The 11,261-nt window shown below is 54.3% G+C and overlaps 1 protein-coding gene across 7 annotated transcripts in view; it reads left to right on the top strand.

The window, feature by feature from the left end:
- Window positions 1-11,149, top strand: part of PUM1 (pumilio RNA binding family member 1) — a 63,530-nt gene extending 52,381 nt beyond the window's left edge. For 2 of the 7 annotated variants that reach the window (XM_042021949.1, XM_042021944.1), the window contains exons 14-18: window positions 2,027-2,263; window positions 7,377-7,644; window positions 8,387-8,516; window positions 9,417-9,545; window positions 10,864-11,149. In XM_042021949.1, coding sequence (XP_041877883.1) covers window positions 2,027-2,263; window positions 7,377-7,644; window positions 8,387-8,516; window positions 9,417-9,545; window positions 10,864-11,085 — 986 coding nt within the window. In that variant the 3' untranslated portion in view covers window positions 11,086-11,149. Of the gene's footprint in view, window positions 1-2,026; window positions 2,264-7,376; window positions 7,645-8,386; window positions 8,517-9,416; window positions 9,552-10,863 lie in introns of all 7 variants that reach the window. The other 5 variants (XM_042021945.1, XM_042021942.1, XM_042021943.1 and 2 more) reach the window with 4 other exon arrangements.
- The last annotated feature ends 112 nt before the right edge of the window (window positions 11,150-11,261 follow it).

Raw genomic sequence — 11,261 nt, 5'->3', positions numbered from 1 at the left:
TCCCCAGAGTGTTCAGGGTGTCCCCAAAGAGCCCAGGGTGTCCCCAGTTGATGAGCAGTGAGCTGGACTGACTGGCAGGGGGACAGCAGCAGGGCTGGCTGTCCCCTCCTCATCCATCCCAGCGTCACTGGAAATTCTCCTTTAGGGACTGCTTCAGGCTTTTAAAATCTGCAGCAGTTCTTGGCAAAAATGCTTTTAGGAGGTGATAATTAGCAGTCCCAGAGTAATGAACTTGGTTTGTTACACACACCGTCAGTCAGCCCTTGGTGAGGATTTTTCCCCTGCATGTGGAATACTGGGCTGCCAGGAGTTGGCTCCAAGTGTGTCCACCCCTCTCACCTCGGAGTAAAGCCTGAGGAGCTCTTCATGACTTTGGAAGGGCTGATCTGAGGTGGTTTCCCTGCTTTATTCTGGGAGTTGTTCCCATCACACACCAAAAGAATCGCTGTGCTTGTGAGGCACCTCCCTCCCAGGGTGGTTTGATGTTGCTGGGCAGCTGGAGACCAAGGTTCTTTCACAATCAAACCCACCCAGAGATGTCTGTGGTTTTTTAGGTTTTTTTTTCTCCTTAGGTTTGTGGTTCTTCAAAGTGAAACAATTGTTTTAATTACTGCGCAGTCTCAGGGCAGTAATTAATTCCTGAACTTTGCTGCTTTCATCAGCGTGAGGGGCAGGTTCCAGCCTGGCTCCATCAGAATGGGCTCAGGGAGGTGCTGTCACCTCACAGAATAACAGTTTGGAATAAAAAGTTATTCTAAATATTTCTCTTCAGCCCAGCTGGAGGATTTGAACCCTCTTGGTTGCAGGTAAACCCAGCATTTGCTTCTCTGGCCTCAGTTTCTTTAACTAATTGAATTCCATGAGTGCTGTGCTCAGTGCCAAGATGCACAGAGTTGCGCTCCCTCAGTCAGCGAACAGAGCTCGGATCCTGCTGTTCCTGCAGCCCGTGTGCACTCATGGGAAATGATTCCTTCAGTGCAGTTCACAATTCCACTGTTTATTAAACAAGAGTTTAATGCAAGATTGATTTCTTCTCCCTCAAGTTGACCGTGCATTTAAAGAGTTTGTATTTGCCCATCGAGACAGCTCGTAAAAACCATGGGGGCTGTGAGTGAAATTGAATTCTGATTTCCAGCCCCATAAAGCTGGGGGCAAACAGGAGCTGTTTTCTCATCTGAGGAAAGGTGAGCACAAGGATTTCGGGTGAATGTGCACCAGGCTGAACACACTGCTGAGCAAACACAGAGAGAGAAAATCTCCTGCTGCTTTGCTTTGGCTCCGATGCCGGCAACGAACAGGAGCAGGAGTTAAAGTCTGCGGTTCTCCCCGGGAGCCTGGGGGAGAGGAGCTCTGGGGAGCTCGAACCTTCTCCTGAAGGGCCAGAGCAAAGTGCTCAGGGTGTCCCCAAAGTGCTCAGGGTGTCCCCAAAGTGCTCAGGGGGTCCCCAAAGTGCTCAGGGGGTCCCTCAGGTGCTCAGGGTGTCCCCAAAGTGCTCAGGGTGTCCCCAGGTGCTCAGGGGGTCCCTCAGGTGCTCAGGGTGTCCCTCAGGTGCTCAGGGTGTCCCCAAAGGGCTCAGGGTGTCCCCAAAGTGCTCAGGGGGTCCCTCAGGTGCTCAGGGTGTCCCTCAGGTGCTCAGGGTGTCCCCAGAGTGCTCAGGGTGTCCCCCAAAGTGCTCAGGGTGTCCCTCAGGTGCTCAGGGTGTCCCCAGAGTGCTCAGGGTGTCCCCAAAGTGCTCAGGGTGTCCCGAACCAACGTGGTCCCTTCCTTTAGGGCAATTTTTATCCTTTGACCTTCCTACCTGTGGGTTTTAGGAGCTGTTTCTCCATGTGCTCTGTCACAATAAAACCTCCAACGCTCTGAAGTCGAAGCCAAGATCCCAGATAATTTTTTAAGCTGATTGATCATTCCCAAGGTGGCTTTAATGCCTGATTGCATCACTTCATCCCACACCGGCCTGCTGCACTGCAGCTGTGGCTCTCCAGTGCTCTGGGCTGGTTGGCATCTCCCAGTTTTCCTGTTTTTCCAGTGGCAAACTCCACCACGGGCAGCGGCTCGCGCCGGGACTCGCTGACGGGCAGCAGCGACCTGTACAAGAGGACCTCGAGCAGCCTGACCCCCATCGGGCACAGCTTCTACAACGGCCTCGGCTTCTCCTCGTCCCCCGGGCCCGTGGGGATGCCCCTGCCCAGCCAGGGGCCCGGCCACTCGCAGACTCCTCCTCCTTCCTTGTCCTCGCACGGATCCTCCTCCAGCCTGAACCTGGGTAAGGGCCCTGCTCTGCTCTCGCTGCTCCTGCAGCACAGAGCTGTGGGGGATCACACTGAGGTGGATGTGCCAGCACACAGGCAATGGCTTCCCAGTGCCAGAGGGCAGGGCTGGATGGGATCTTGGGCAGGAATTGTTCCCTGGCAGGGTGGGCAGGGGCTGGCATGGAATTGCCAGAGCAGCTGGGGCTGCCCCTGGATCCCTGGCAGTGCCCAAGGCCAGGCTGGACATTGGGGCTGGGAGCAGCCTGGCACAGTGGGAGGTGTCCCTGGATGAGCTTTGAGGTCTTTTTCATCCCAAACCATTCCCTGATTTCCCTGCAGTCCCCCTGCAGCGCTGAGGCAGGAGTTTTGTGGGATCACAGAATCATTTAGGTGGAGAGAAATCTCCAATGTCATCAAGGGCAGCCCTCAGGGTGTGTGTTGCGAACGGGAGGTTTCTGTCTTTCCTCCCAGTTCCTCAGCTCAGAGTTAGGGATGATATTCCCAAGTGTTTAAAACCCAGGGTTTTCTTGTACAGATCTTGGTAACAGCAGCAATGGTTTGTGGAATAAAACAGATAAGGAGGGCAGATCTTCAATTTAAATGGTTTTAAAGGGGATGTTTTAAAATACCCGTTAAATTAAGAATAATGAGCTTGGAATACAATTCCTCCTTTTGACCAATATTCTCTGGAGCAGTGCTCAGCTTTGAGCTGGGGATTTGGTGAGTTTGCCCTGGAAAATTTCCCATCACTGTGGCCTTATCAAAAGCACAGGAGAAATAATTTTGGGAAGATCCATGACTTTGTGCAGCTGAATCTTCTCAAAGAGCTTCTGCCTGGCCCACAATCAAGTAAATCTTGAAAATAAATAAAGCAAATATTAAATAATAAAGCAGTGCTCACCTGAGCCTCCTGAAATGTTCATTCCCTCATAAACAAAGCAAAGAGATTATTTGTTGCACCTGCAGCAGGTAATTTAATATTTCCTCCCCAAAATTCACTTGGTTTGGGTCGTGTCATGAATCTGCTGGGTTTAACAAAACTTCTGCTCCTCAGAGCAGTTCTCCTCCCTCAGCAGACACGGTATTTATCACGTTTATTCCGTGCATGTGGGATAAATTCCCTGCTGGCTCTAGGTTAGCTGGAATAGCCATCAATCTGAGCTCGGGAGGTCGGCTTTGGATTTAGAGTCGCGCCTTGCTCAGAGCTTTCATAGAACGGGAAGGATTTGAGCTTGCTTTGTGCAGCTGTGCAGTCCTTGGCTGGCAGGTAAAGGGCCACAGTGAATTCGTGCTGGGGAGGAGGCAGAGCCCAAAGCTGGCAGCAGGAAAAACTTGGTTGCCCCTGCAGCAAAGAGAAGAATCTTAAAAATTCTTTGGAATCAAAGACTCTTAAGAGTTCCTGTGGCCCAGAGGAAGGAGGATCTGTTTGGGAACGAGCTCTGGAAAGAAGTTGGGAGTCAGCAGCCCCAGAAATGGGTTGTGCTCCAGAGGATCAGTGTGGGGCTTCCCAACTTCCCAGAATATTCCTGTCCTTGTAGCCAGGTCCCCTCCATGGCTGGCCCATGCTGGGTGATGCTGTAGGTCAGATCTCACCTGGGACAGCTCTGATTTGTGTGGCTTTGACCTTGAAATCCATGAAAGGTCATTTTATTTTTGTTAAGTTTCTCTTTCACCGGTAGTTGAGGGTAGTGGGAGGGGGAGCTCTGGTTTCCTTTGGTTATGAGATAAATTTTAATGGCTCTGAAGGCTCCAGGGAGATCCTAGGGCACCTTCCAGGGCCTAAGGGGGCTCCAGGAGAGCTGGAGAGGGACAAGGGATGGAGGGACAGGACAAGAGAGGATGGGTTTAAGCTGAAGGAGAGTAGATTTTTATGAGGTCTTGGGAAGGAATTGTTCCCTGGCAGGGTGGGCAGGGGCTGGCATGGAATTGCCAGAGCAGCTGGGGCTGCCCCTGGATCCCTGGCAGTGCCCAAGGCCAGGCTGGACATTGGGGCTGGAGCAGCCTGGCACAGTGGGAGGTGTCCCTGCCGTGGGATGGGATGGGATGAGCTTTGAGGTCTCTTCCCACCCAAACCATCCCATGGCAGACAGCACAGACATTTCTCCTTGTAAGAAGCTCAAGACTGACTCCTTTTCCCTCAGGAGTGATCCCAGGAGCAGTTTGTGATACCGAGGCCCAGAGCTGTTCCTGAATATCTGAAAATGAAGGGATAGATGGGAACACAAACGGAAATTCCTGGGGTTTGGAACGTCCGCCCTGGGCTCCTCCTGAGGGGGCACAGCCTGAGAGAGTCACTGCCAGCAGCTCTGCTTCCAGGGCTCCCCAGTGACCAAAGCTGGCTTTAAACCCGAGCTGCCATCAGCAAAGCCGTGCCTAAAGCAGGCTGAGGTGTGGGTTTGCCTTTGCCACGTCCCTGGGGCGGGAGGCAATCCCTGCTCGGCTCGCTGGGCTCTGCAGAGATCCGGCTCTGGCTCCCTGGGAGCTCCGAGCGCTGAAAAATGAGGGGGATTTATCAAGCTGGGATTTTGCTGGTGCTGTAAAGTGACCTTGTGAAGTGTCTGGGCAGTGCTGAGTGCCTGAAACAACCACACCCAGCCCCTGTGGAAAGAGCCCCTGGAGGACCAAGGCTGAGCTAAAACCGAGCCTGATGCTCCAAGGTGTAAGGAATGAGCAGCTGTGAGTCAATCCACACCTCTGGGTGCTGGCAGGGGCTCTCTGCGCCCGGGGTTGGTCAGAATTAGAGATGTGTAAATTACTGAGGGAAGTCAGGGGTCTGAGCAGTGCATATTGCCAACCACAGCGTGGCACAGAGGAGCTGCAGGCACCCCAGGGCCACAGGTCAGGGTCAGAACTGGGATTTAGGAAGTTTGTCCCCCACAGGATCTCTGTGTTCCCAGGATGATGTTGAGCATCGTGGGGAGACGTGCAGGCAGCATTTCCATGAGGAGAGAGAGAGGTGGGGGAAGAGTGGAGTCATTGCTGGTCTATTTTGGATCTCCAAGTGGTGGGGGTTTTCTCAGCAAACCTCTGACAGATTTTCTGTGCTGATGGTGCTCTGAGCTAAGAGAGAACAGCCAGACCCTCCCCTTTCCCACCAGGAACTGTTTTCCACTTCAGTCCCAACTCTTTACTTTGCTCCAGGCATTGAAACAAAACGTTGGGATTCTGAGAGTTTCGGATGTGTGGGAAGCATCAGCTTGTCCCTTCCTTCACCTGCAAGGTGCTTTACTGTGCTGTGGCAATCCCGGTGCTCCCAGAAGACAGGAATAGCAGGAATATCCAGCAATAGATGGGGGCTTTTGGGAGTTGTTGCTCAGTCTGGAGTCAGGAGGGTGCAGGAGGTGATGGATCTCATTGTGAGGCAGCACAAGGAGTTCTCAGCTCTCCTTTTCCTTGGGAAAAAAGGGAGAAAAGGATTCCTCCTGTTTCTTGGGAAGGGGGAGTTTTGGCACCAGCTCCAGAGAAATTTGCCCAGCTCAGAGGTGTAGAATCACAGAATATCCTGGGCTGGGAGTGAGCCACAGAGGTCATAATGAATAATTAATTAGGCTGTTACCAGATACAGAATTCTCCAGCAGCGTTTCCTGCCCGGGAGCTCCCTCCAGGTGTCGATGGCTCTGTTTTCATGGAATATTTTCATTCCAGCCCAGCTGCCAGGAGCTGGTTCTCTGCAGCCAGCCCTGCCAAGGTTTCCTTGGAGCTCTCCTCTCCGTAGCACAGATTCCTGCAGCTTCATTTCCCTGTGATTCCCCCCTGCCTCACCTTGGCCTCTGTAGCTGAGGCCTTTGTTCCAGCCGGGAGAATCCGTGCGGGCTCTTCCTGCGCTCTGTGACCAGCAGAGGGATCCCGAGCCCTGCAGCAAAGGCAGGAACCAAATCCTCTGCCACAGAGCTGAGCCAAATCCTGGAGAAGGGCAGGCAGGGAAGCAGCATTGGAAGGTTTAGGTTTGTTCCTGTGAAGTCTTCCCTCTGCTCCCTGTGTGGTGAACCATCACCTGTCTCCGTATTCCTGGTTTTGGGAATATTTTTGGGGAGTATTTTGGGAAACAGCATCTTTTTAATGTGGGTGCAGATGTTTCAGCCGTTTGTGAAAGCACAGGGTTTTAAAAACTTTGTTGGTTTTAATTCATTGGTATTCACCCAAATTTAGCACTGATTTCAGGTTTTATCTGTCCCCCACCCCCAGAAGGCTTCTTTCAGCTCAGTGCTTGCCAGGGCAGCAGGAGAGGTGGGAAAGGTGGAGGCAAAGGCAGTGGAAACAGCAAAAAAGCTCAAATTTGGGAGGGTTGGGATTGCCACTGGTCTGGTTCAGGACGCAGAGGGAGGAGCAGAAGTTGTTGTGTGTGTCAGAGCATCGCAGCCACAGATCTGACATCACTGAGAGAGTCAGAATCACGGAATGTCCTGACGCAGGAGGGGTCCCCAGAGCCCTCTGCTGGAGTTCAGCCGTTCCCACCCTGCTCCAGCAGCGCCGCGGCTGCTTGGACACGTCCCCATCCAAATTCCTTGGAGGGCAGCTCGCTCAGCTTAGTCAGGAGTGACAGGATGGGATCCCTGAGGCTGGAAAAGCCCTGCAGGGTCAGCGAGGCCAAGCGGTGCCTGATCAGCCAGCCCGGAGTGCCACATCCAGGGATTCCTGGCACACCTCCAGGGATGGGCACTCCTGACCTCCCTGGGCACTCCCAATGCCTGAGCACCCTTTCAGTGGGGAAATCCCACCTCGAAATTCTTCCTAGAAATCCCACCTAGGAATCCTGCCCAGCTGAATGCCAGACCCCCCTGTTGTGGAGCACAGCTCGGGGATCCGGAGTCCCATCCCTGTGTCCCATCAATCCCATCCCTGTTCCTGTTCCCATATCCCATCAATCCCATCCCTGTTCCTGTTCCCATATCCCATCAATCCCATCCCTGTTCCTGTTCCCATCTCCCATCAATCCCATCCCTGTTCCTGTTCCCATGTCCCATCAATCCCATCCCTGTTCCTGTTCCCATATCCCATCAATCCCATCCCTGCCCCATTCCCATCTCCCATCAATCCCATCCCTGTTCCTGTTCCCATATCCCATCAATCCCATCCCTGCCCCATTCCCATCTCCCATCAATCCCATCCCGTTCCTGTTCCCTCCAGGGGGGCTGACGAACGGCAGCGGCCGCTACATCTCGGCGGCGCCGGGGGCCGAGGCCAAGTACCGCAGCGCGAGCAGCGCCTCGAGCCTGTTCAGCCCCAGCAGCACGCTGTTCCCCTCGTCCCGGCTCCGCTACGGCATGTCCGACGTGATGCCCTCGGGCCGCAGCCGCCTGCTCGAGGACTTCCGCAACAACCGCTACCCCAACCTGCAGCTGCGCGAGATCGCCGGCCACATCATGGAGTTCTCGCAGGACCAGCACGGATCCAGGTGGGCGTGGGGCCGGCCCCGGCTGCTCCTCCAGGGAGCGGCCCTTGCGTTTCGCCGTCGGGCTGAGCTTCGGGGTTGGTTTCCGCAGTTGTTCGGTGTTGTCTTCATCCTGCCCGCCACCCCCAGAAGGCTTCTGTGAACTCAGTCCTTGCCAGGGCAGCAGGAGAGGTGGGAGGAAGCTGAGGATGGAGGCAAAGGCAGTGGAAACAGTAAAAAAGCTCAAATTTGTCGCCTCCCAAAGCCGAGGCAGAGCAAAGAATAAGTGGGGAAAGCCAAGCACACAGGTCACACTCCTGCCCTTCCTAGGCTGGGGACAAGTGCTGGTAGCAGGAACTCCTCCTCTAAAAGGAGCTTCCCTGCTCTGTGGTTTGCTCACTCATCCCACTGGCACAGCTTGATTCATTTTAAAAGCCAGCTGGACACGAGATTTGCTGCATTATTCCATTGAGATCTGCTTTGCTTGGAATGAGGATTCCAACATGTGGCCGTGGACCTCATGGCTGTGCCCACCCCGAGCTTTCAGATGGCTGGATAAACTGTTTGCAAGAGCTTTGCAGGTTGTGGGTCACTAAGAGGTCTTTAATTTGGGTATTTAGCTTGTAATAGGACGCTCAGGTTAATGGAAGTGCTTCATGCCTAATGGGATCTTTCACGGTGGTTTCTGGAACACGCGGGTGGGGCTTTGGAGAGGGTTTGAATGAGCAGATGTGCCCGTGGCATCACACCAGGCCTTGTTCTCCAGGTTTATTCAGCTGAAGCTGGAGCGTGCCACCCCGGCAGAGCGGCAGCTGGTGTTCAACGAGATCCTGCAGGCGGCCTATCAGCTCATGGTGGATGTGTTCGGGAATTACGTCATCCAGAAGTTCTTTGAGGTAAGGCTGCCTTCCCCCGCAGCTCTTCCTGGGGTTCCTGCTGTCCCGAGGTGCTGGATGGGCCTGGAAAACCCTGCCTTGAGGCTAAAACCACGGAGAGCTGTCAGCACTGGCACCAGCTCCTCCCCACAGGCTGTGGGATCTTTCCTGCTGGGGTGACTGAGGGTGGGACTCAGATTCATCTGGAAAGTAACACCTTGAGATGCAAAAGTGTGGGGATAAACAGCAACGTATCCAGGAGATGTCAATGTCCAGTGGAAAGGGGAGAGGGCTTGGAATGAGCTGAGCCTTAAGGTCCCTTCCAGCCCAGCCCACTCTGGGACTCTCTGAGGTGCAGATCCAGCAGAACTTGCCCAGGGTGAGCTGTTGGTGCTCCTGGATTGAGGAACACGGGAGAAGCTTCTGCAGTAGCAGCAGCTGCTGGCTCAGTGGTGTGTCCCACCCCCGTCCCTCTCTCTCGACACTGGTCTGGTCCTTCTCCACCAGCTGTTCCTGGTGCTTCTGCCCAGTAACTGAGAATCAGAATCACAGAATCTCCTGAGCTGGAAGGGACCCCCAAGGCTCAAGTCCAGCTCCTGGCCCTGCACAGACACCCCGACAATCCCACCCTGTGCCTGGCCGCGTTGTCCCAGTGCTCCTGGAGCTCTGGCAGCCTCGGGGCTGTGACCTGTCCAGCCTTAGTGGCCTGGCAGGGTTCACCTGGCAGGGTTCACCTGGTGGCTCCAGCCCCTTTGGGGTGTGCCAGGCGGACACAGAACACGTCCGGCTGTGCCCGGTCACCCACCCCTTCCTGTGGGGTTGACCCTCCTCAGTGGGCAGCTCCTGTCTCCAGGCTGGGAGGGCAGTGCCAGTGGCCAGGGGAGGCGTTTGTCCTGGCAGTGACCGTGTTTCCTGTGGCAGTTTGGCAGCCTGGAGCAGAAGCTGGCGCTGGCAGAGCGCATCCGTGGCCACGTGCTGTCCCTGGCCCTGCAGATGTACGGCTGCAGGGTGATCCAGAAGGCCCTGGAGTTCATCCCCCCAGACCAGCAGGTAATTGTAAGTTTCAATTTTAACTTTCTTCTTGATGTTTGACGTTCCTGAGCTGTCCCCTCCTGTCCCTCTCGTGCCTGGTGTTCCCTTGGTTTGGTTCCTGGCATGTCTGTGGTGTTTCTTGTGCGTGAGGAGTCCATGCCACCGTCCTTGGGTGTCGTTGTCACCTCCCTGTCCCCTTCCCTGGCCGTGGGGCTGCTTCTCTGTTAATTGCCTGGAAACAGGGAAAACTGAGAATGAGGGTGAATCAAGAGAGATTCTTAAATCCCTTGAAGGAAGAGTTTTGTCTTTAATATTCACCGAGTTATTGCTATGTGGGTCAGCATCCTGCGCTCCTGCAGGGAGATGGATGAGGAGCTCCTCGTTCTGGCTTTGGAGAGATGTGGCTGATAGCCCCACTCAGAGCTCATTAATAAAGCTCTTCCTCAAGGGTTTCAGGAGCAATGAATTGAGAGGAAAAAGACGCTGGGAGGGCTGGCTCGGGAAGGGTTGGGAACGGTTGTAACAGGAATCTCAGTGTAGGTTATGAAATTAAAAATCTGAAAGAGGCTTTAGGAGTGTCCTTCCCTCTAGGCTGAGCCTGAGCCAAGTGTGTCAGTGGGGCAGTGCCAGGCTCCAGCACTGCTGCTCCAAGGATTTGCTGTCTCCTCCAGAATGGCATTTTTGAGTACTCAGCTCTCCCGAAATTCCTGGGTTTGATTCAGCTACAAAACTGAACTCACCCAGATTTTGTCAGAGCATTAAAATGCCCCCAAGTGTCATTTCTGTTCATGAGTGCAGCTTCCAGCCTGCACGTGGGGTACCTCAGTCATGTCTGAAGTTCATTAATTCCTTAATTATCATCTCTGTAAAATCCCAGCAAGTTCTGAACCCAGAGCTGACCCTGTTCTGGGGACAGGTGACCCTGATACCTAAAGACTTCATGAACTTTGGGCATTTTAGATTTGTTTCTCTTTGAGAGAAGCAGAGAGGAAATTGGGGGATGCACAGGAACGCTGTGGATCAGTTGGGATTTCTTTAATTTGGATACATGGAAGAGGATGCTCGTCAAGAAAGGCTTCATCTTCCTGCAATCCCAGGATGGGTTGGGTTGGAATGGAGCTCCAAGCTCCCGTTCCAGGGACCCTCCCAGCAGGCCAGGTTCTAATGGGATGGCAGAGCAGGATTTTCCCTGCTGGTTGCTGTAGCCCAGCAAAGCTTCATCTCGTGGCCACTGGAGCATTCCTGTGCCATTCCTGCCCAGGCCAGCAGTGCCAGCTGTGCCCTCCTGACTGGGGATGCTGGTGGTGCTTTCTGTTTGTGCTCTCTCCTCCCGTAGAACGAGATGGTTCGGGAGCTGGACGGGCACGTGCTCAAGTGCGTCAAGGACCAGAACGGGAACCACGTGGTGCAGAAGTGCATCGAGTGTGTGCAGCCTCAGTCCCTGCAGTTCATCATCGACGCCTTCAAGGGACAGGTGAGGCCCTGCCCAGCTCCTGGCCCTGCTTGGAGCAGCCTCGGAGTGGCTGCGGCTTCAGCTCTTGGGAGTTGTCACTTTTAGCGACCATGGCTTGCGAGGCTGATGCAGCCGCATGAGGGAGGCCTTGGTCACATCCCTGTTACCATTTCTGGGCAGGTCTGTGAGAGCAGAGCAGGGCGGCTTTGGGGAGCAGAGCAGGATGGGTTTGGGGAGCAGAGCAGGATGGGTTTGGGGAGCAGAGCAGGGTGGGTTTGGGG

This window comes from Corvus kubaryi, unplaced genomic scaffold (genome assembly GCF_017639235.1).
Source record: "Corvus kubaryi isolate FWS band 111438036 unplaced genomic scaffold, C.kubaryi_AGA036_p1.0 37179, whole genome shotgun sequence".
NCBI lineage: Eukaryota > Metazoa > Chordata > Aves > Passeriformes > Corvidae > Corvus > Corvus kubaryi.
Note: the sequence above shows the minus strand (reverse complement) of the source record. Positions and strands in the feature narration are given on the sequence as shown.